The 25,289-nt window shown below is 35.3% G+C and overlaps 2 protein-coding genes across 3 annotated transcripts; one reads left to right on the top strand and one right to left on the bottom strand.

Annotated features, from left to right (window-relative positions):
- Positions 1 to 17,318: 17,318 nt before the first annotated feature.
- APPR6 (Tetratricopeptide repeat (TPR)-like superfamily protein) lies at positions 17,319 to 22,949 on the top strand. 2 transcript variants are annotated; one of them, XM_086560085.1, is made up of 2 exons: positions 17,319 to 18,967; positions 22,719 to 22,949. In XM_086560085.1, the coding sequence occupies exon 1, from the start codon at positions 17,413 to 17,415 to the stop codon at positions 18,844 to 18,846; it is 1,434 nt and encodes a 477-aa protein (XP_086416211.1). In that variant the 5' UTR covers positions 17,319 to 17,412; the 3' UTR covers positions 18,847 to 18,967; positions 22,719 to 22,949. The 2 variants fall into 2 exon arrangements, with proteins under 2 accessions (XP_086416211.1, XP_086416210.1); XM_086560084.1 differs by lacking the exon at positions 22,719 to 22,949 and adding an exon at positions 20,426 to 20,985.
- LOC147497765 (transcription factor MYB35-like) lies at positions 20,982 to 24,585 on the bottom strand. The gene is made up of 3 exons (XM_086560086.1): positions 23,356 to 24,585; positions 23,130 to 23,256; positions 20,982 to 21,435 (listed from the first exon to the last, which is right to left on the bottom strand). The coding sequence occupies exons 1-3, from the start codon at positions 23,486 to 23,488 to the stop codon at positions 21,285 to 21,287; spliced, it is 411 nt and encodes a 136-aa protein (XP_086416212.1). The 5' UTR covers positions 23,489 to 24,585; the 3' UTR covers positions 20,982 to 21,284.
- Positions 24,586 to 25,289: the final 704 nt, after the last annotated feature.

Genomic DNA, 25,289 nt, shown 5'->3' on the forward strand with positions numbered 1-25,289 from the left:
TTTACCTAAGGTTTGTATATTGCTTTCAGTGAAGGATGTTACAAAGATGCTTTTGATGCACTAACATTTTATCTTTGTCATTTACAACGTGCACTTGCTAGGATAAGAGGCTCAAAGTACACGTGATTTTGAGCTATACTTAAAAGTTTATTGTTTATGTATGTCTGAAAATCAAATAGAGTTGGAGTTCCCGGCCTTCAAGTCAAATTTTAAACGGCTGCTAGTGCGTATTCTCAGGCATAATGTGAATTGTAAGTATGCTCACCCAAATTATGTTTACACTCTTCAGTAAGTTTTATTTGACATCGCGTGCAAAGCACGTGCATTTTGCTAGTAAATAATAGTGATCTTGGTCACACCCAATAAAATACTGACGTACCTTGTAACTACCTGAATTATAGGCCTACTAACCAACTCATTTTAATTATTAACATCTTTCAAAGTAAATTGAGGTGTACCTATTAAGAAAAAATAAATTAATATATATATATATATATATATATATATATATATATATAAGAGGCTCAAAGTACACGTGATTTTGAGCTATACTTAAAAGTTTATTGTTTATGTATGTCTGAAAATCAAATAGAGTTGGAGTTCCCGGCCTTCAAGTCAAATTTTAAACGGCTGCTAGTGCGTATTCTCAGGCATAATGTGAATTGTAAGTATGCTCACCCAAATTATGTTTACACTCTTCAGTAAGTTTTATTTGACATCGCGTGCAAAACACGTGCATTTTGCTAGTAAATAATAGTGATCTTGGTCACACCCAATAAAATACTGACGTACCTTGTAACTACCTGAATTATAGGCCTACTAACCAACTCATTTTAATTATTAACATCTTTCAAAGTAAATTGAGGTGTACCTATTAAGAAAAAATAAATTAATATATATATATATATATATATATATATTTCTTATCAATCCTTTTCATAAACATACAAAATTGAAAATGGCACGGTAGATCCACACCCACTAGAAGTTTCCACTCGTATTAATTCTAACTTCTTCCATTTATAAATCTTACATCTGCCAAGTAGATCATCAACTCTAGATTTGTATCAAAGATAAATTATCGAGAATGTTTAAAATTTTATTTTGATCCAACATATTATCTTACATATGTGATCGATCTTATGATTGTGAAAAAAAATTTATCAGCCATTAGACAACTACGATTTGATAATAATGCTACAAAATATCATAAATTTTTATTAAACGGATGTTTGGTTCTCATGTTGAATTTTTTTTGAAAACCCTATGGATGTTTAGTTCTCATGTTGAAAAACAAGTAGGAAGAGCTAGTGCGTGATGACTTTTATATAAGTCGTTGAAGTGACATATGTTGTTAACAAGCATAATAACGAACTCACGAGTATTTATTTATTTATTTATTTTTATTTTAGAGATTTACAAATTAAACACCGCTATTTAGCTTCCCATTGCACGAATCGAGCATGATCCATCATCGCGACCGCTTTGTGAAAACGCTTCCCAGCCAAGCAGAACAGACATTTGTACGGTTTCCCCAATGTGAAATAAGGGTTTGGAGGCGGCTTAACAAACTGAGCATCCATTGATGAACAGTGACCCTAAACCTAATAAATTTAGATTATATACTAGTTTCTATACAACAAATTGATTACACGTGTCCGAACCTTGTTCTCTCTCTCCCTCTTTCTTCGTGTCTCTCTCTAGTCCCTAATACACATTTGTGATTGTAAAAGCAATAAAGATGTTTGCATGGGGGCCCATAGGAGAGGAAAAGGCCAAAAAAAAAAAAATTTTGGTGCGAACCTATGGCTAAGTGGTTTAAGCCTATGTCTTTGAAAGGTTTAGCCTTTCGTCTTTGAAGCTTTAAGCGTTGAGTCCATGTTATATCCTCATGTCATATCCTGCTAGAACCTTTGAACTGGACTGTTTTCAGTTGTTATGAAGTGAATATATATATATATATATATATATATATATATATATATATATATATATATATATATATATATATATATATATATACTATTCTAACATTCATACTATTCTAAAAAACCTAACCAACCATCAGATCAAACAGAATATGACGTCCAGATCTATTTCTAAAAAACCAAACAAATAAATTGAAAGAATTGAAAAAGGGCGAAAATGTCATTTTGTTTTGCTAAAGAAAAAACCCCTTTTTCTCCTTCGTAGCTTTTTCCCCCAAAAAAGAACTCGTTCTTCTCTCGTTCTTCTTCTTCTCGAGGAAATCTCGTTTTATTTGTTAGTGTTCACTTTTAATAAACATAGCTTCCCTTTTGGGACTGTTTACTTGTATATTTAGCTTCTTATTCTCTTCACCTTGTTACTTGACACCAGTAAAAGTCTGATTCAAAGTCTGATTAGGACGGTCTGATTAGTTTGGAGAATACTTGTGGCCTCATCTTTTCTTATTTTGAGATGGCAGAACATAGACACATTCTTTATTTCATATTTTCTGAATGAATTTGTTTTGCTTATGCAGCTGAGTCTGATTAGTTTGGAGATTCTACCTATTGCTTGCTAAGCTCATCCTTTCAAGAGCCTTGCATTTTGCAACACTTTCTGGTACAGTTCCTGATAAACTATTCATGTCCAGTTCAATAACTTCAATAGATTTGTATGACGTGAATGGTGGCAGATTACTAGATATGCCACAGGAGGATGCCGAGAAATTCTGAAGTCGAGGCATAGACCATATTTCATTTGGAATCACGCCTCCTAAATATTGATTATTGGAGACATTAACGTACTCAAGCTTTGAAGCTTGTGTAATATCTCCTGGAATCGCTACGTAAATCTATTTCTAGACAAGTCCACATATGTAATATCTTGAAGAAGGCTGAATTTTAATGAGATTTCACGAGGAAAATGAATTGTCTTCTAGTCATGATCTAATAAGAGAAGAACAGTTGGTGAGAGCTGGAGATAGGCCACCTGTGAAATTATTGGAGAAGAGTATCGGCTTTGATCAAAGATACCTCTGCACAAATATCTGGCGGAATACTCCCGGTGAAACCATTGGTAGAAACATCTACATATTTCAGTTTCGAGTTCTTTCCCAATTTTTGCAGCAGTGGTCCAGAGAAGTAGTTGTTCCATACAAGAAATGTATCAATAACTGGAAGGTCAGCAATGACATTAGGAATCGAACCACTCATTTTATTGTACATAAGGCTAAGTAGTCGAAGGTTTGTTAAATTTGCAAAGCTTTCAGGTATTGGACCAGAAATGTAGTTATCAGACAAATCTAAGCTCACCAGAGATGTAATATTGCCGAAACACCACGGTATCCTTCCAGTGAGAATTTGTAAGAAGATAGATAATGAAGGTTGTGTTTGTGTGAATTAGGGTTAAGATTCTATGGTCTGCTTGGACCAAATAATCAGGTTGCTAGAATGCTGTTATGAAACATCACGGGTGAGATGTAATAAGAGAAAAGTCGAGGTTGAGAGGTAGTACGAAATAATGTCTAGCTGACCAGAATTGGATGGAATGCTCCCGTGTCACGGGGGAAGGTTGAGGATTCGGCGGTATAATGTGGTGGTTCTTGTAGACCTCCCAAGGATTGAGTTTTCCATACCGTTAATCAGAATTTTCATCCTTGCATCGAGCAAATCATAATTGCTTATGGCCATTATGGGAAGGAATTCCCTTGAACCTTTGGAGTTTTGATAGAGAGGTGCATGGGGTATTCACAAAACTGAAGAACTGAATGAGTTCCAGGACATTCGGTCCATTCGAAGGATTAAACCAAACAGGAGGTAATGTTCCTTTTGCAGCGTCAGTAAGAAACCAAACTATTGTGAGGTACTGAGGTACTGATATGCGTTGCAGTTAGACTTGTTGTCACCTTCAAATACATTGTCATAGCTCTCTATGAAAATAAAGTGGTCGTTAACACGAACCAGTCAGAAAAGGAGTCATAAAAGGCATATCATGAGATGGGGATATTGTCGTGTCTTCACAAAATTAAGTCTTAAAACCTGACATGTTACACACCTGCGTAAATACAGTAGCCCATAATAACTGAAGCAAGAGGACCTTATATCCAACTCAAACAACTTTTGTACCACCAACTTAAACTTTTTATGCGAAAAAAAGACAAAAACAATCAAAACACAGATGCAGACTCACAGAAATACTTATATGCTCCGAAGGAACAACAAATGTCTAGGGGATTGAAAAGGAAACTAAAATCTGCATTCATTCTCTATATCCCTCTTTTAACCCTCAATGCCTTAAGGTACATGAGTAATGTTAAAATTTTATTTATTTACATGACCATGGTTTCGGCCTTTGTATTTTCTCACGCCCACCTTGATCTCCATGTTATCTTTGGTGAAGGTCATACTGCCAGAGAACGGATTTTCTCCTGTCTCTATCAGTCTATCCAGAGAACAACTCAGTTAAACATAAAAATGACACACAAACTCTGTCAGTGTGTGCTATGTACACTTGTGTCAACCTGAAATAATAGCAATTGACCTCTGTCCACTCTCTAGGTTCTGTGTACAGTCGTAACCAGATGATTCTTGTGACAACAATTAAAATAATACTTTAGAACAATAAACAGGAGCCTTTCAAATTAATAAATCAGTTCATAATGCTCAGGAATATCTCCACTGCAGTAACGCAGTGTCTACAGTCTGAACACACTTTGTCTACCACATTGTTTCACATGACCAAAAATAATTGAATGATTCAGCACTAAGAAAAAAACCAATAACAACACTTATTATTGTTTGGCATCCCCTCCATGCGAAAAAATCAGCACACCCCTATCAAAGTTCAACATCGCAGCTATCAAAATTCAGTATCTCATCCCATTGCTAATTAGTCATTTTGCTCGCTAAAAGTAGCCTGCAAGTAAAATACATGTTAAAAGTTGACAGCAAGTATCCAATATTAAATTTACAAAAAAAATATAACACATTATTACGTTTTGAATCTTGTCCGGACAATTTCTTGAGTCATGTTTTACAATCTTTTGGCACGTTTTACACAACCTTCCATTCTTTTCTTCTTGGGCTATCTCTCTGCCAGACTTTATTCTCTTCTTTCTCCCCTTTGTTTGAGAAATGTTGGGGTTCAAAATTAAAACCTGTGAAACAAAGGTTAAGGGGTTAAGCTTAAAATTAAATTTAATCGCGGTAAAAACAAGTGATAAGAAAATACCTCCGTTACATCAACTTTGCGCTTCTCGTTAGTTGAAGCCACCTCTTTAGTAACTCCTTCTTTAGTAGCTCCTTCAATGAGAGTTTCCTTGCACTTGGCAACTCCGATTGACAGTTCACTCATTTTATCTATGAAAAATATGTAACTCTCAACATTAGTTGCTGCATCATATGCCAATTGAGTAGCAACCTTAATGCAATGGGAAACTCTTAAAGCCTCTTGGTTTCCATGACCGTTCACTAATCCACCATCAAACACGACCCTGTAAGTGTTTGCCTTTTGTGTCCACCTCTTCAAAATAAAGTGAGTTGGAATTTCTTCAACATCATACCGCATAAATTTTTTCAAAAGATGAGCGCAAGGTATACCCATAAACTTGAAATACTTACATTCACACTCAGCCTCCAGGGTTGTTCTATCAAAACTCACTTTCCAAACATTGGTATTCTGAGGCTTTCTTGATTTCAAGAAATAAGTTCCATTTCCGTTCTTGTCAACCACCTCTTCAACAATTTTGTAGTAGTTTCTTGCATTTTCCACCTGAGACTTAAATTTATTAAAAACATTTATTGTGTACACTTTGCCAGCATGCTTCAAAAGGAACTCGTTTCTACCCACATTGCGACATTTATGTTCAGTGTTGTAATCAAAGTCTCTTTCATGCTTGGCAATCAATCCCAAACTTCTTTCGTTACCATGAACAAACTGCATGAGAGTAGTCGTCGAACTAACAAAGTTATCATAATAAGAGTTCATTGATTCACGCCGTCCGGTTATTGTTCATTCCAAAGAAAGAAAGTGTCTAAGTGATAAATCCGAACCCAATTTCTTCTTAACTCATACATATCATTCAACCAACTATGCTCCACCAAATCGTATTTTACCATCAGTGCAGGCCACTTGCTTTCAAAATCATCTATCCTATAGGATTTAAGAACGAAATTTAGCTCTGTAGCAAAGGTGTTGTTTTTATGGTACACATGCCCCAACTTCTCTGAAAATTTATTTGAAACATGCCAAAAACAATGACGATGTTGTGTAGAGGGGAATACCTTAGCAATCGCTCCAGTCATTGCCCTGTCTTGATCAGTGAGAATCGAAGTTGGAGGGCGACCACCCATAGCTGCAAGCCATGTCTGAAATAACCACACAAATGTTTCCTCAGTCTCATCAAGCAATAATGCACACCCAAATTGAATGGATTGCAAATGGTGGTTGACACCAGTAAAAGGAGCAAAAGGCATTTCATAAATATAAGTCCGGTAAGTTGTATCGAAAGATACAACGTCTCTAAAGTATTCGTACTGCACCCGAGACCGTCCTTCAATCCAAAAAAAATTAACTGCGGTACCACTTGGATCTAGTTGAACAACATAGTAGAATTGAGGATTTTCTGCACTCTTTTGCTTAAAGTAATCAAGTATAGCCATCACGTCATTTTCTTTTGGTTTCTTTGTTGTGGCAGAATAGTTTTGACACATCTTTGAAGTAAGCCCAATTGCATCCCCAGAGAAAATTGATGCAACTTTTGCCACTGGTAAACCCTTATTATCAAAAATCTCTGTCAGGTTCTTTGCTGCTTCTGGCATAGATTTATTCGACCTCATTGAACCCCTCTTGTACGGAGAAACCAAGCCATGACTATGGTTGTTTTCAACCAATGTAACTGTGTATATATTGTCGAGTTTTTTCTTTGCCAATCTCATTCTTGCTCTACAATCACACCTGACAATCGATGTGTTTCTTGATGTTCCTGACACTCCAATAGACACATCTTCTTTCTTGTTATGGATCCCCTCACGTGAACAGACCAAGAGACCACTAGAAGGTACGTCCACATGTGACTGTCTCTTAACTGGTAACACGCATTTCAAATCCCTGTTGTCGACCATACTCTTTGTAGTATTTCTTCGCTTCCTCGAAACTGTTAAACGACATCCCTATATACGGTGCTTCTAACAATTGTATGTCTTCGTTTGTAGCTTCAACTGGAGAAGAATCCACTAGTACTGAATCGGGAACATCGGAAGCTCCATTCAAAGTCATTTCTGGTACCAAAAAAAAACAAATAATTAAATAGAGAAATGGAGACGAGTACAACTTAGAAAAAAACATATAATCAGTTCATCAAGGACACGATTTTTATAGCCTAAAAACCTCATTGGATTGAATGGCTAACTACCCTACTGGACTCGACGAGTTCCAGAGAAGGCAGAATGATGTAAAATGCTTAACACATATACCATGTACAATAATTTCACAGGTGGCCTATCTCCAGCTCTCACCAATTGTTCTTCTCTTATTCGTCTGCGACTAGAAGACAATTCATTTTTTGGTGAAATATCATTAAAATTCAGCCTTCTTCAAGATATTACATATGTGGACTTGTCTAGAAATAGATTTACATAAGCGATTCTAGGAGATATTACACAAGCTTCAAAGCTTGAGTACGTTAATGTCTCTAATAATCAATATTTAGGAGGCGTGATTCCAAATGAAATATGGTCTATGCCTCGACTTGTAATTTCGGCATCCTCCTGTGGCATATCTGGTAATCTGCCACCATTCACGTCCTGCAAATCTATTGAAGTTATTGAACTGGACATGAATAGTTTATCAGGGGCTGTACCAGAAAGTGTTGCAAAATGCAAGGCTCTGAAAGGATGAGCTTAGCAAGCAATAGGTAGAATCTCCAAACTAATCAGACTCAGCTGCATAAGCAAAACAAATTCATTCAGAAAATATGGAATAAAGACTGCGTCAATGTTCTGCCATCTCAAAATAAGAAAAGTTGAGACCACAAAAACAATACAGAAACACAGGGAACAAGGTGAAGAGAATAAGAAGCTAAATATACAAGTAAACAGTCCCAAAAGGGAAGCTATGTTTATTAAAAGTGAACACTAACAAAATAAAACGAGATTTCCTCGAGAAGAAGAAGAACGAGAGAAGAACAAGTTCTTTTTTGGGGGAAAAAGCTACGAAGGAGAAAAAGGGGTTTTTTCTTTAGCAAAACAAAATGACATTTTCGCCCTTTTTCAATTCTTTCAATTTATTTGTTTGGTTTTTTAGAAATAGATCTGGACGTCAGATTCTGTTTGATCTGATGGTTGGTTAGGTATGTCAAGATAGTATGTTAGAATAGTATGTCGACGTAACCGGCCCATATATATATATGGGGGGAGGGGGGTGACAAATATATTATATATTTTCTTATTAGGTACACCCCAATTTACTTTGTAGTGGGCCTCATTTTAATTATTAACATCTTTCAAAGTACCCCCCCCCCCCTCCCCCCCTTTTTTTTTTTAATAAAACTACAATATCTTTTCCCCAAATATTGTATACTAACAATAGTTGTGTAGAGATGTACACGTTTACCCCTCCTATTTATTCTCATTCAAGTGACCTATTCTAGAACATTCTCTACTCTTCTTTTGTCTTCTAGAGTTGAGTGGTTAAGACTAAGCATTTGGGCTTAAGCCCATGTTTTTGAAATGTTGAACGTTTGATCTTTGAAGTTTTAAGTAGGTGTTGAGCCCATGTCATATCCTGCCAGAACCTTTGAACCGGACTGTTTTCACTTGCTATCAAGTGAGTGTTCACTATGAGAAAACTTGTTTGACTTCCATTTAGAGTTAATACTAGGCCTATATACACTATAGACAAATGGCCCTAAACCAAATATTAACACATGTTATAATTAAATTGCTACCATAATATTGCTCTAGTTGGTAGCACAAGATTTTTGAATATAGTGATACGGGTATGAAATTATTCCGAATTCAACACCACCCATTGAATCTGATGGTTGTAGAGTGTCACTATCGATCGAGAAAAAAAATAAAAATAAAAATCTTTTGTATAGATTTATCGGAAATCTATACAAAATATATTGGGTTGTGTTTGATAAACCCTTTTGCCATGGAAAATGACACTATTCACCCGCTACAGTGTTATTTGCCAGTGTTTGATAGCGTTTTTTTTTTCGTGGAGTATTTTGTTCGTATTTGTTGTAAGTGGTGATTTGCCATGATTTTTGTGGTGCAATTTTCTTTGAGGGGAGAGGTGTTTAATTTGCCATGAGAAAATAACACTGATATTTGCCACCAAATCGATTTTTATTTGCCACAAAAAAAGGGAAAAAAAAATAACCCGAGAGTTCCTCCCAACTTTTCTTCTCGTTCTCTGCTACCAAAAACAAAATAGGGCTTGAAGAAGAAGACCAACCAAGAGAGTTTGACCTTTTAAATTGTAGGTAAATCTCATCATCTCTCTTCTCTTGTTCTCAATCGCTTATCATCTCTTATGCTCTCAATATCTCTACTATTCTTCCCTCATTTTAGTTTCATTAGCTTTTGTTCTCGACTTCTCTATTTTGTTCTCTATTCCACTTATGTTTTTTTTTTGTTCTTCTCTCAATATTTGTTATTATTGTTAATTTAAATAGTTTGTTTACGGCTAGGGTTTGTCCAATTTGTTGAAATTTGGTTTTAATTTTTGTGTGAAATAAATATTATTCATGTTTTGAAACAGGCGTTGTATACTTGTTTGTTAAAATCATAGTTTATTCATATAATATTATGTTAAATAGTGGATTTTATTGCGTAAATTGTTGTTTGCAAACACAAGCTAGCGAAATTCATGTATGGAATTTATCAAAACCATGAGTATATGTACTATAGTGTTAATGCCTGCCTTTTTTTTTTTTTTTTTTTTTTTTTTTTTTTTTTTTGTAGAGAGTATATACAAGTGGCACTTTCTTGATTATTTGGTGTTGCTATCAGTATGTCTCGAGTGTTATGAGTAACATACTATTAATGGGGACAACATAGTATTTTGTGTTATCATTAATGTGATACAAGTGAAATATTTGATATAGTTTAATTGATTCGGTCATATAATTGATTGTGTTCTCATTTTTTTTTTTTTAGGCTATGTTTGTGTTTGTTTATTATTTTCTCTCAATGTTATTTTATGCTGATTCGATTATTGTTGCATAAGCTTTTGTAGAATGTCAACCGAGAGAGAGAGCGTAGGTTAGCTGTGGTTACCATGATCATAATGATCATGCAAGCCATGATGTGGTATCAATGGTATAGAAGAAATTGGCAAAGAAAAAGAAGATTTATCCCTAGGACCCCTAGTGTAAATTGGGATGCTCAAAGAAACATTGTCTTCATGAGAATATTTAGGCAAAGCGACCGTATATGTCACAACCAGTTAAGGATGAGGAGATCAACATTTGAACTTTTGAGCACTTGATTGCGAGCATATGGTTTGGTTGATAGTCGGTCTGTTATGGTTGAGGAACAAGTAGCAATATTCCTACACATAGTTGGGCAAGATCAACGGAATCAAAATTTTGAACTTCAATTCTTTAGATCTACTAAAATAGTTAACCGATACTTTTATCTCGTCTTAATCGTGTTGCTTAGGCTACATAGAGATGTAGTTAGACTGGCTACCACTGAAAATTCTCCTGGCAATTGTGGTGGAGAACCAAAAGGGTGGCACCATTTCTTCCAGGTTGGTGGGGTTTTATGTATATGCAAATTAATTATACTAGTTAGCCCTCTTACTAATGATATATTTCTTATTTAGGATGATGTGGGTGCGATCAAGTTAGGTATCACAATCGAAAGGGTCAGGTTACTCAGAATGTTTTAGTGGCTTGTACGTTTGACATGAAATTCACGTACGTACTTGCTGGATGGGAAGGTTCTGCCCATGATGGTCATTTGTTGAGATGTGCAGTCAGTCGACCAGGACATAAATTAATTGTACCACACGGTATGTTTCCGTGCATTCCAAGCCCAATAGTTTATGACTTATATAATTTTAATATCATCTAATTATTCTTTCCACATAGGTAATTAAGTATTACCTTGTCGATACTGGATTCCCGCTAGTTCCCCAATTCCTTACACCATATCGCTTTGTGAGGTATCATCTTAATGACCAAGATAATGGGCCCCAAACTGCAAAAGAAATGTACAACTTCCGACATTCATCTTTGCGTAATGTTGTTGAAAGAACCATTGGTGTGTTGAAGAAAAGATTTGCTTATCTTAGGGCTATGCCATACCATGATGTTGAGACGCATGCAAAAATAATATGTGCATGTTGTGGTTTGCAGAATTTTTTACGGGATGATATAGATGATATGCTAGAGGAAGATGAAGTTGATATAGAAGAAGCTAATGGAGAAGCAGGCGTTGATGTGGGGATAACCCTTACTCCAAATGTGAGTTGGACAAGATGGAGAGATGAGTTCATGGAGGATATGTGGGAACGTAGAAATGAACAAGTCTAGTTATTGTTGTGCACTATTGTTCCAGTTTGTTGTTTTGTTTTGTTATTTTGGTGGGTTGGTTGTATTAAACTTGCTTATTTTGATGTTTGAAATGAAGGATTTGTTGCTCTCATGAGTTTATTGTATCAAACTTGGTTATATTTATGGAGAGAATGAAAGATTGTTGTTCTCATTGGTTGTTTCTATTAATCTTGCTTATGAAATATGTTACATTATGTATATATGTTTTCTACTTTCTCATGTAATGTTGCATCCCGTTTTAGAATATGGACTCTGAAAGACCCATACAAGAACATAAAGCAAAAAGAAAGGCCGCATCACGCCCTCCACCAATTCCAGTTATTGATGTGGGAAGTTCTCAAGGAAAGCACCGAATCCTTGGAATGATGGAATGGACAACATTCTTTTGGAACTTTATATGATATTATTTCTAGTATAGGGAGGGGTTTCTCAAAATTATAATGTTTCCAATTATAAGGAGACTCTGGATCAAATTGCAAATACAGTAACCAATTTTGGAATACAAAAGGTGATAGGGTCTAACGTGCGCTCTAGTTTGAGAACCTTGAGACTTGCCTATGTTGTTGTTGTAGAGTTGATCAGGTAGAGTGGCTTCTCTTTTAACCATCAAAGCAAGTACATCATTGCTGATGACGATGTATAGGAGAGGTACATTCAAGTAAGTTATCTCAACCTAGAAGCATGCTGCTATGATTTATGATAGTTTTAGTGATTTAATTATATTATCTTAGAAATAGATAGCAAAGGCTTGGAACATCCAGAAGAAGTTTTTATCTTATTTGTTGACTACATTGTAGGCCCATCCAGCAGCATCGAGTTACAGGACAAAGTGGCTTCAACATTATGAGAAGCTGGACTTCATATATGGGAAGGATAGTGCAAACAGAGGTGGAAACTTTAATCCTAATGGACCCGAGACTGTATCTTTGGATGGTATATGTTTTTTACCTTGAGATTTTTATGTTGTATTTGATATGATGATATTCCAATGGTTTTAATTATGTCGTGTATTACATTTATAGATGAAACAGAGGATAACTCAGTTGATGTGAGTGACACTGTAGACACGGATGGAGATGCTCCCCCAACCCCAGGAACGTCTGCCCCAGGAACGCATGTTGAAGGAGAACCAATGCGCCAAAATTCCACAGGCCAAAAGAAAAAGAAACCATGCATAGATGTAAATGAGGAAGCGGTAGTTGAGTCATTTAAACACCTTGCTCAGGCTGCTAAAGAAATGGCTGAGAACATGAAGCGACCTCCATCCATGATGTAACTAGTGCATGGTACCTTGAAAGGTCTCAAGTTGTCAAAAGAAGATTTTAAGTGTGGGATGAATCTTCTTGGAAACAACAGAAACTTGGGTGAAATATTTATGGGTTATGATGATGAAGATCTTCGGAGGGTGTGGCTTTTGGAACCTTCCATAGTCAGTAAGGATAACCTTCCATATTTTGGTAGCACGACTAATATATTTTGATATTTTGGTGGCATAACTGAAGTAGCTTCACTTGTCTGGTGTTAAGACACTTTTATGTATTTTGATTAGTCCTTGAATATTATTAGTTTATGTGTCAGTTTGTGGCTTTGTACTGCCCCAGAGACAATGCCTTTGGACTGCTAAAGTATTTGATCAAGAATGGAACCGTTGGTTTGTCGTGAAGTATAAGCATTATAGTGTTGTACATAATACATGATTCTGACATAACTACCTTGTTATTGGAAATTTTAGATGAAAATTATAATGTAATGAAAAGTTTTGTTTCGGTTTTAATTATCTAATGGAATTTTGAAGGCTTTGAGAACTCCTAACTGCTGAGATTGGCTTTGTTTTTGCATTTTAATTGAAGCATGTCATTGCTATTTACAGAAACAACCTATTGGATATTTGAAAAGCAGCATCAATGCATCACAGCTCTTGTTATTGTTTTTCTCTGTCAGCTATTTATTTGATATTGGTTATGTTTTGTCAATCAAATTTGGACCATTTCTATCACCAGGTTACAGGTACATGATGAAAGTACTCAAAGAAATAGATTGCACAATGATTTTCACAGAGTTTTTGGTGGCGTTGTTAGCAACTCCTACATTTTGTAAAGGTTTGAAGTGGTTTTTTTGATTTTGAGAAGGCTGGAAGTTTTTTGGATGCTCATGACATTTTGCAGAAGTGCCCTATTTTGTTTAGAAGTTTTTGTGTCTATGTTCAATTGTTTATTCCTACGTTTTGTGTAATATGGTAGCCAAATAGCAGTAAGCAAGAACAATCTCAATTTGGTGTGAATGATTTAACAGTATGCCTCCAATGATAATGGAAGCTCTTCACTTTCACCTAAAGCATGTGCTGAGAGTCTGAGATCTTGTCAAACTTTCGTGCTTTTTTGAGCAATTGAAATCTCAAGTACACATGAGTTTAACTTCAACTTTTAAATCACTGCAAACCAGACAACTAAACCAAATCTTACTGAGTAACTGCAAAGTACAGCGGCCATATATTCATCTACGTACGTGTTAATTGTTAATCCCTTGTACATGAAAATGGTCTGCAAACTTTACTTGTTGAATGTTGATGAAAGATTTCAAATCGGACCAAACACCAAATTCCTATGAAATGATTTATGTGAGATTCTTGTGAAATTATATGGTTTGAAGAACATTTTTAACATGAGTGAAATAAAGCCTCTGTTTAGTAAAGAAACCCACCATAAATTCTCTCCATTTAGTCTCCCATGCATGTATGCAAAGGCTAGGTGATAGTATGATCTTTGGGCGGTTCAGGAAATTGAAAAGGAAATTTTATATAAAAGGGTTTAATTTTGAAATTTTAATTTTGGTTGAAATTGTGGAAAAAATGTTAAAAATAATTTGCTGCGACAAATTTTTGACAATCAAACGGTGACAAGTGGTTGCAATGGTAAATGCCATTTGCCATGGAGCAGTCAAACAATGGCAAATCCATATTTGCCATGAATTATTTGCATTTGCCCACTTTATTAGCCATGAGAAATTTGCCATCGGCAAATGGTGACAAAATTTGATTTTGCCACAATTCCTATCAAACATAGCCTTGTACATTTATTAGAGGGTGAACAAGTTTGTAAAAAAAAGTGTTAGGGTTATAAGTGACTAAAAAGTTTGTTTATTGCCTCTAAATTTATGAGGTCATGCTATCTGTCTAGAAAACACTAAAACTAGTGATGACTTTTATATAAGTTGTTGAAGTGACATATATTGTTAACAAGCGTAATAACGAACTCACGATATCAAAATAACAAAACAACAACAACAATAACAATAACAAAATGGGGCATGCACGATATCAATCTCACAGTTGAAATAATATCAATATTCATCTCATGTCTCAAAATCTCACACTCGCAAAACTCCATAAAAACAAAATTAGCATAATATGAATTGTGAGATTGCACAACATTCTCTCACGAGTTTGGTGACATCTAATGATGCATGGTTGCTTGCTTGACAAAATTAAATTGTTACAAAACCACCAACATTAAAACCAGCTTAATAGAGAAGCTCAGTACCTTGAAAAAAAAAAAAAAACACACACACACACACACACACACACAATGAACTAATAAATATGTATTATTGACTGCAAACGAATTCCTCGTTTAGATCCCTAAAACGCTCCAGGATTTGTTGCACCGTCGCTTTAACATTATCCACATCCTCATTGATTTCATGAATTGATCTCAACCTCATAGCAGTGTGAAAACAAATAACCAGGGTAGATAGTGTATTTGATTTAAGCCCCATTAGTAATATATTTCTCTTCTTAAAATTTTTATGTAAAGTAATGTCATATTTCCTTTTATATCTAAAATGATTTTCCTAATAGAGTATTTCTACTCAGACTCCCTCTATAACTCCCTTGGGACTCCATTTCCTAATTGACATCAAATATTATTCTACCTTTCCAAAATTCAAAAAAGCAAACATAGAAACAAATTAATTATAAATAACTTACCTAATTAAATAGCTAATACAAAAAATATTAACAAATAAATAAAAGAAACTCACCTATATTTCCATAAACAAATCAAACTAATAAATTAAAGAAATAAAATAAAGAAAGAATAAACCTTAACACCAAAAAAAAAATTGAATTGGGCGCCCAAGTGCGAAGCAAAACATCATATTTTTTGACATTTATACATACAACCATACATATGAACCATTTATTCAAGTCAATAGATAGAGAACCATTCTATAATTAATATAAACTAAAGTAAAGTGATAAAAAATGAAATTTTGTGAGAAGAAAAAATAGAGAGAGGATTGAGAATGAGGAAGGTGAATGTTTTGGGGAACCTAACTTTTTTTTTGGGACTTGTTTTTTTTTTTTTTTTTGTGGAAATATAATTAAATTTTTTGTTGTTTATTTATTACTATTTTGGGTTTTAGTTATTTAATTGAGTAAATTATTAGTTGTTTATTTGTTTCTATTTTTGTTTTTTGATTTTTGGAAAGAGATCGAAATATAATTTGGATACCACATAAGATATGGAGACATGGAGTCCCTATGGAGTTATTAAGGGAGTCTAAATAGATTTTTTGTTCCTAATATTCTCTTTGCAATCTTTCAATTTATGCATCTTCTTATTCTTGTTGTTTTGGAGATTCATTTTTATTCCCGTCGCAAATCAATCATCTTATTAAACATTAAACTTGAACAAGTTCACAAACTTTCATTTATTCACTAAATATTGTCCTAGCCGTCATTGTTATCGTATTTTTATCTTCCTCCTGTGTTAATTAACTCGAATCTAACGTCGGTCTACACCGCCAAAGCGGGTTTCTAGTTGAATACTAATTGTAGCGAACAAAATTTAATACAACTTAGTTAATTAAGTTACAAAAAAAAAAAAAAACTTAATTAATTAAGTTAGAATAATGTATTGTCGTACTGGTGAGGGCTCATAAGGGTCGGGGCTTATGTTTAAGCCACTAGTCTGCCCCTCATATGCTTGTGGGTCAATCACGATAAAAGATATAGTACGCTAGCTATCACAATTCAAGTGGGTAAGTATAGGGGGTGATAATTTGGCCCTCAACCCGCCCCGACCTGGGCCTCAAAATTGCATGTTCAAGCCCTCAAAAGTTGACCCTCTCATATTTGAGGGGCAGGTCGGCCCAGCCCTCATGCCTATAAGGGGCGGGCTAGGGCCTATGTTATGAAACATGAGCTCGACCCCTCACTTTGCCCTTATACGTTTTATTGTTATTTTACATTACATTTATGTATTTATCTAAGTTCGTTGTATAAAAAAAAATCACTAAATTATTTTTCAATAGGAACATAACATATGTGTTTTTTGTAATTGATTGAAGAATAGATATATAAGTCATACATAAAAGCAAATCCAACCTAACAATATAGTTAAGTATGAAAAATGTAGATATTTTAAGAGTATCATCTCTTCCACCATCTTTTTTTTTTTTTTTTTTTTTCTAAAGACATAAGAATTAGTTTTGTATACTTAGTTAAAATTGATATACATAATCAAAGTATGATAAAAATAATAAAACACCAAAAAAATTAAGTAAACTAGTAAAGTATAATTTGATCGGGCCCGACCCGGCCCTCATTTGGTCCTAAAAAATGAGAATCGAGGGGCGGGTTAAGAGCTCGAGTTTTCATGCATCACCCTACTCAACCCGGTCCTTAATCCTCAATCACAAGGGCTTTTATGGTTTGAGGGCCCGGCCATTTTATCACTCCTCTCAGTAGTACTATTTAATCGGGTCAAACCGAACCCATTTCCCTATAATTGAAAAGCAGAGTCACAGTCTCACAGACTCATTTCCCTCTTCGCTTATTAAAACCATAAAAAATTTCCATCATCTCAGACCTTAAAACCATGTTGACCAGCAAACTTACTACAACATCAGTAATAATAATATTATTAACAAGAACTTATTCAACCAAAACCTTAAAACAATTTCCAGACGCATATAAAAAACTAAGCAAAATCATGATGTCTAGTCCCAAACTATCCCTAGAGTCAATTTTAAATGAATCTGGAATTAGAGTTTCAACAGAGTTAGTTGAAGAGATTCTAAGAAAGTTTGAGAATGCAGGTATGCAGTCCTATAGATTTTTTGAATGGGTAGGAAAACAAAGGAATTATACACACAGTGTTATATCTTATCACACGATTATCGGTTCGTTAGCAAAGATTAGGCAGTATAAGTTAATGTGGGATGTTGTTAGTAGTATGAGAAGTAAAGGGGTTTTGAATGTCGAAACGTTTTGTGTTATTATGAGAAAGTATGCTAGAGCACAGAGAGTAGATGAAGCTATTTATACTTTTAATGTCATGGAGAAATATGGGGTTCAACAGAATTTAGCTGCTTTTAATAGTTTGTTGAGCGCGTTTTGTAAGTCCAAAAATGTTAGGAAAGCTCAAGAGATTTTTGATAGTATGAAGGATAGATTTGTTCCGGATTCGAAAACTTATAGTATTTTGTTAGAAGGTTGGGGGAAATCTCCAAATTTACCGAAAGCGAGGGAGATTTTTAGAGAAATGATTGGTAATGGTTGTGATCCGGATATTGTTACTTATGGAATTATGGTTGATGTTTTGTGTAAAACGGGAAGAGTCGATGAGGCTATTAATGTTGTTAGGGAAATGGATGGTAATGGTTGTAGGCCTACTTCTTTTATTTATAGTGTTTTGATTCATACTTATGGGATAGATAACCGGATAGAAGACGCGATTGATGCGTTTTTGGAGATGGAGAAGAATGGAATTGTTGCTGATGTAGTGGTTTATAATGCTTTGATTGGTGCGTTCTGTAAGGTGAGTAGGTTTAAGAATGTTTACCGGGTTCTGGATGAGATGGATAAGAAGGGGATTCCTTCTAATTCAAGAACTTGTAATGTGATTTTAAATAGCTTGATAAGTCGTGGAGACACGGATGAGGCTTTTACGGTTTTTCGCCGTATGATTAAGATCTGTGAACCAGATGTGGATACCTATACGATGATGATAAAGATGTTTTGTGAAATTGATAAGTTGGAGATGGCCTTGAAAGTCTGGAAATACATGAGCTTGAAGCGATTTGTTCCTAGCATGCACACCTTTTCGGTTCTTATCAATGGGTTGTGTGCTAAAGGGGAGGTTACCAAGGCTTGCGTCCTCGTTGAGGAGATGTTAGAGAAGGGGATTCAGCCATCAGGTTCAACATTTGGGAGGTTGCGACAGCTCCTTATAAAGGAGAAAAGAGAAGATGTGCTCGAATTTCTTATTGAGAAAATGAATCTTCTGGTCAAGGAGCCATTATGTGATTGAAAAAAATTACCCATGCATCTTCAGTGTTCAAGTCTCTGATTGTGAACTCTATGTTGCTGGGCCGTTGAGGTTAAACAACCAAGTACAACATACTATCAAACATCATACAGAGCTTTTGCAGGTTAGCCGTTACTATTCAAACTCATTGCATGTCTGTTTGTTTGACAATTCTATATACATGTCTTATTGTCTTAAAATGCTTTTTAATATCTATTGAGTGTGCTCTTATATTTCCACCAATTAGAATTACCAAACACACAGTCGCACTTTTTTTTTTGAAGAGGTAAACGATCAATATATATATAAACTATATAAAAGATAATTACAATATAGGATGAGATATCCTACTAAGAACTGTAAAATAAAAGACAACAACAAGGAAAAGCAGAAATACAACAATGATTAGACATCTCGGATGATATCCTCCCAAGAAAAAGCAAATGACCCGAATGGTATCTCCTTAAACTCCTTCCATCGCTTACACCAAAGGACCAGACATAGTCACACTTTTTTGTTTGCGAGAAACAGCAAGTGTGGGCTTAGCCAGACCCCGTCCACAGGTGCATATCGTTGTTCATCATGCCAGAGGCATCAGTCCTAACTCCTAAGGTTATATCAATCCCATTTATAATATAGAAAACACACAATATTTGTCTGACCTTGACCAAACATTACTTAATGAGTCTATTCCCTTGTTTACTTTCGTGTGTTTGACTGACATGGTCTGAAAGGTGCTGATGAGAGTTTTGATGTGCTCTGTCAATTTTTACTGTCTGTGAAGGTTCTAAGTTGCCGTTAACTGTTCTTGAAATCTGTAAAAGGGCCGTCTGAGTGTGAATACTCCTTACTGCCAGTTTTTCTGCAACCAGGGTCTTTTGCTTCTGGTAGCACTTCAAACAGTATGGGTTTGCTTGTGACCCAGAATTGTACGCATTTAGGACATTGCCTATAGCTTCCCTGATAACACGAGTTGCACAGCCAATACAAGATGAGTTTGGTTTCGGAGAACCATCTGTTAAGGGCAAATTAATCTGTCAGGGTAAGGTCTCCAGTGGCGTACTGGTCATGAATTGGGAGGTTGTGTCCAAGTTCATGGGTTCAATTCCCACCTTCATGGGAAAAAAAGGGGATTTAAGGGCAATCAGGGAACAAAAGTTGTAACTATCAGAAAAAAAGGGGGAGGGGGGTTTGTATGAAGAGCTAAATTGTTGAGTACGATTAGGGTACTTGGCTGGCCAATTTTGAGATCAAATCTGTTCAGTTATGTGCTTGAAAATCTTGGTGACAGACCCAAGTTTAACATTACACAAAAGCACTGTGCAGTCTTTTTAATAAAGTTTCTAGTAGAAAGTAGCTGATAGAGTAGTCTGCAGTAGTGTTTTGTGTGAACTTGTCTGTTCAGTTGTTTAATACTTTAATTTTCATATGCTAGAGGACCTGAACACTCTCTTAGCTTTGTTCATTTTCAGATAAACGAGACTAGCTTAGTCGTTGATTTTCCATAGATGTGCGTGTGACATGCATCTGCTGAGAATTTCTCTAACAATTTTTTACGCAATTTCTGTTCTTTATGTCCCAGATCTGTTGAATTCTTGACCCTGTGTCGCTGCACGGTACTTTATATTACAAAGTACGTCTTGCAATTCATATCTGGGTTATGTATGTCAGTTTTAGTGTTTTGGGGTGAGTTAATCATAGTCTATGGCGAAGAAACCACTATCAAATGGAATGATGTACTACCAAATGATGGCATCGAGACGATATCAATTGGAACCCTGCAACTGCTATGCGCTACTAAATTGTAAAACTCTACATCTTTTATATCCTTCACTATCAATGGTGCAAGGTACCACGACATCATCCCTCTCTATGATAGTAGTATTCAAGTTTCAGTTGGTAAATATATATTGTCAAAGAAAGCTCGTTATGTACCATTCTACCATACCATCCCACATATGTGGCAATCCACATTTTAAGTATACCATTACAGGATGCCAGTCAAGGAAGACATGAATGAAAAACCATTAAAAAGTGGGGTGGGTCAATTATAGTCTTTCGATGTAAACCTTGTTTCAAGCTGGTTCAATATAGTATAAACTCCTTAACTCCTTTGTAATAAGCTAACCTATTGCCACTGCACCGAATAATTTTTTTTTTGGTAAGCTATTTTTTTTAAAAAAATTTAACTGCACTGAATATTACAGTTTGCTATGACTTGGTATGACTTGGTATCATTCAGACAACCATATGGTATTTTTTTTTTCAAATTATCAAAATATACCCATGGTGTATCTTAGATGATCATCTTTTAATGCATGTTTCTTAAGATATTCTATGATCAGTCATAAGCAATGGCCTTTGTATTAATGACTGATTCGCTCACAACACCTGTGTTCCATCTATGTCTTTTCATTCGAGTTAAAAGTCCCTGGTTCCATCTATATCTGCGAGCTGAGGATTTGGGAGATGGGTCTGTGCGTAACTGGGTATATGCCCATTCCACATAGCTTTTTCTTCACCTGGGCGTTCCAATGCTTCTTTACATCATTATCAGTTCTTCCAGGCAGCACTAGTGATATTAAGGACCACCTGCACCACATAAATCATATATGAGCATAGATGGATCTAGGGGGTGATTGTGAGCGCGGTCGCACCCCAAAGATTTGTAAAAGTCACATAATGTGTTAGTAATTTGTTAGAAAAATGACTATACTATAAAGAACCCCCAACTGGGTTTGCATATACTCTTGGACCCCAGACATTAAATCCTGGCCTTGGATTATATTAGTAACATAAAATATAACAATTACAGTTCCATGTGTACTTGTGACTTACATGTAGGGATGTCCAAACGGGTACCCGACCCGGCCCGAACCCGATTTTTCGGGTTTTGAACGGGTATCGGGTTACCTGGGCCCAGCGGTCGGGTTCGGGTTGGATATTTGTTGGATACATGTGAAAACCCTACCCTAAATGGACTATGGGAAATATATGAAATAAAAGAATATTAAACCCCAAACTCAAATGGATTTGACCGTTTTAACTTTAACATCAGTGCCAAAACACCATCAAAGATTCGGGATTGCGATTTTTGAAAAGCAAAAGAAGAGGAACCAAGCAAAGCTTTTAATTCCAAAGACAATAACTTCAATAAGATTGATGGTTTTTGGGAGTTTCGACTTCTTTTGGTTGAATTCTGTTGATTTGACAATAAGATTGATGGCTTTTGGGAGTTTGGCTTTTGGGAGTAACAGATTTTGGCATTTGAATTGGACCCAAACTTAGATCTCTTCATCATGAGCATTAACGGGTTTCTTGTTCTTGGGGAGTTGTTCCTGGAAAAGTAGTAAAGAAGTGCGGTCAAAGGTAATTTTGGACCAAAATAAATAGAAATGAGCAAAATTAAAAAGTTTGTGGAACCATAAATAGATAATAAATGAAAATATATTGGGAACAGTTTCGGGTTGTTGTGGGCATTTTACTATATAAGCTGGGTTTTGGGTGACTCCGGATATGGTTTGGGCTTTTTAATGACGGGTTTGCCAAATTATTTCGGTCCGGGTTTTTCTATGTTTATCGGGTTCGGGTTCGGGTTTTGTCGGGCTCGGGCAGGGGTTCGGTGTTTTTTTTTCGGTTTTGGGCGGGTTTAGGGTTTCAGAATGGACTTACATGACGTGATTTCGCATTTCTATTTATCAAGTCAGATATGGCATAAAATTGGAGGTTTATGGAACCATATTACCATAGTGCCCTCAAATTCGCATTTCTATGTTAGATCGAGCTTATCCTACAACTATCTTCGTTTTAGGGTATGGCTAATCACTATGTTATCATTTCTTCTTTTTAATCACTCTGTTATCATTTCTACTCAGGGTAAATATCATAGACAGTAAGCAACTTATACAAGGAGGAATTGAAAGCATGGAACCAGCTTTTCTTGGATAATAAGCAGAAAGGAAAACCAAGTAATCCTTTTACTACAAAATAAGAAACAACTTCCAAGATTAATCTTCAGAAGAAAATCGATCTCTGCTCAAGACTTGTTCTTGGAAAAGAAAAATGATCTAAAGATCGATGACTAAAACAAAATAAAAAGAGAAAAATAACACACATTTGAAACCAGAAAAACCTATACTACTAAAAAAAACTTGAAAAATAATAATGTGTGTCGCCATTATTCTTTCGTACCTTCATTATCCACCGTACTGTATAAGTTCTCAATTAACGAATTATGTCGGATATGACTAAAGTCAATGAATAAGTTAGTCAGAAACTTAACTCACCTGCTACCTATGGAAGCATGAAGGTTGATAATTAGCTCTTCTTGAGGTGTAAAGTTGTCGTGCTTGAGATCAGGCCTCAGATAATTAGTATACCTAAGCCGACAACTTTTCCCAGATCTTCTAAGTCCTGTCCAAGTGTCCAACATTAAAATGTTATGGTTATCTACACACTCAAATCTTGTAAGAAACATTGTAAGTTCCTAACTATATCAAGAAATTTTCTAACCAGCTTTCTTCGGAACAGAAGTCCAGTAACCAAGTCCATTCTCTGAAACATACGCAAGTATTTTCGCATCCTCCTCTGCAGTCCATAGACCTCTCTTCACATTTGATTTATCACAACAAGGTAGTCTCCCCATATCCCTCAAAGATTTAACAGATACTGAAAATAAGAACAGTAGATTGTGAAGATCGATGATGTATGTTTATTCCAAATACTTGATCATCTTGAGCAATGAATGACAGGAGGGAGATGGGCTTAAACATTTTAACAAGTGTGGAGGCAAGAAAAGCATGTGTTCATTTCCATTTAACTATATTTGCATGATAATGTCATGCATCTTCGATCTCTAAAACGGTTTGAGATGGAATATCATGATAGAAATGCTTCTCTCTCCCACTCTTCCCACACCTCAAATGCTTGGCTGCAAAAGTAGTCAGGTTCATTTTGGGTGAATTATTTGGTTATCTAAGCATTCAAAGTACTTAATTTGATTTGTATTATAGACTAAAATGGTGCCTCATGTGAAAGAAACAAGTTCTTTTAGCATGGGAATATTAAAAATCTGATTAACAAGTTCTTCATGAGCTAAAAACTAATCTTTGTAAAATAGTTTAGTTAGGAAACCTGTATGGGTTCGATCATTTGCGGCAAGTCTCACAGAAAGAGCGACAAGACAGAAGTGACGTGCATTCGTGTGAAATGCTTATGCAAATCAACTTTCAATGCGAATGAACCCATTCCTTGGTTAGATAATCCAGTCAAAACAGGCAACTTATTTAATAATTTTTTAGAATTTTAAAATTTCTTTGTAAAGTGATATGATGCTTGAGTATGTTTTAGAAGAAAGATCGGGTAAATTCGGTCATCCTCTGCCTACGAAATTCTGAAGGTTGAACACATTATGAAAATATGGCTTTAATATCTAAGTTTTTTACCGTGTTGTTATGTCTCATTCATGGGAAAACATTGTCTGTTAATTACTTTTTCAAAAATCTTAAATTATAGTTTTAGCTCAATTAGCTATTTAGCTACTGTATCAGGAAATATATAGGGTTTAAGAAAAAAAGGATGCTACCTGTTGGGGAATACTGATACCAATCGATCCCCACTACACAGATAATTTGTATTTGAACCAATTTATCACACCCCAAATTTCCAGACAATATTTAAAACAATTATATTTAATTATCTGGAAACCCGGGGTGAAACAAAACCCAAAACCCTGTTATCAAACACGATATATACAAAAAAACTGAAATAAAAAAGAAACGAAAAGGAAAAAAATCCTTAAATTACATTATTAAACTATAAAGAAACTAACCCACTCTTCAGAAAATCTTAAACCTTTTGAGAAGACTCCAAGAGCAACTCCAAATCACGTCTCCTTATCCACTGCACTCCACCATCTATGTTCCCAAGAACACACCCACGTTGCAAAACAAAGCAAACATGATTGACAAATTGAAATTTCTTTGGTATGAGTAGACTAACAACAAAATATATAATAATCTTTTAAATGAATAAATGTAACATTTCAAACAATTTCAACTTGGAAGACAATATAGTTCCGTTTTCCAAAAACGGCGTGTAGTTTCTTCCCAAGTAAGATTTCACCCCCAACATACAAATTCCAAGAATCTCATATAACAGTACTCGTCATTCCAACTTTCCAAAATAACTCACAATACAATACCACTTACATTCCATTTATTAAATGCACATATGACAACCTAATTAAATATGTGTTTGGTATACCTTACCTTTAAGCCAACATGTCGTCTTAGGGTAGGATATTTACGTCACTGCAGAAAAGATTAATAGATCCTACCCTCCTGCAAAACAGAGTTAGACATCACAATAAAATGATTTATCTCAACCAGTCAAAATTTCATTCATAACCAAACCTCATTTAAGACATTTAAGTCTAATTGATATGA

Source organism: Coptis chinensis, chromosome 5 (genome assembly GCF_015680905.1).
Source record: "Coptis chinensis isolate HL-2020 chromosome 5, ASM1568090v1, whole genome shotgun sequence".
Classification (NCBI taxonomy): domain Eukaryota; kingdom Viridiplantae; phylum Streptophyta; class Magnoliopsida; order Ranunculales; family Ranunculaceae; genus Coptis; species Coptis chinensis.

Coding starts and splice junctions, on each gene's coding strand:
- LOC147497765 (XM_086560086.1), bottom strand. CDS start 23,488: ATGGGGAGACTACCTTGTTGTGATAAATCAAATGTGAAGAGAGGTCTA. Junction 23,257..23,355: donor TTCTGTTCCGAAGAAAGCTG/GTTAGAAAATTT, acceptor ACACTTGGACAG/GACTTAGAAGATCTGGGAAA. Junction 21,436..23,129: donor CATGCTTCCATAGGTAGCAG/GTGAGTTAAGTT, acceptor TATGTGGTGCAG/GTGGTCCTTAATATCACTAG.
- APPR6 (XM_086560085.1), top strand. CDS start 17,413: ATGTTGACCAGCAAACTTACTACAACATCAGTAATAATAATATTATTA.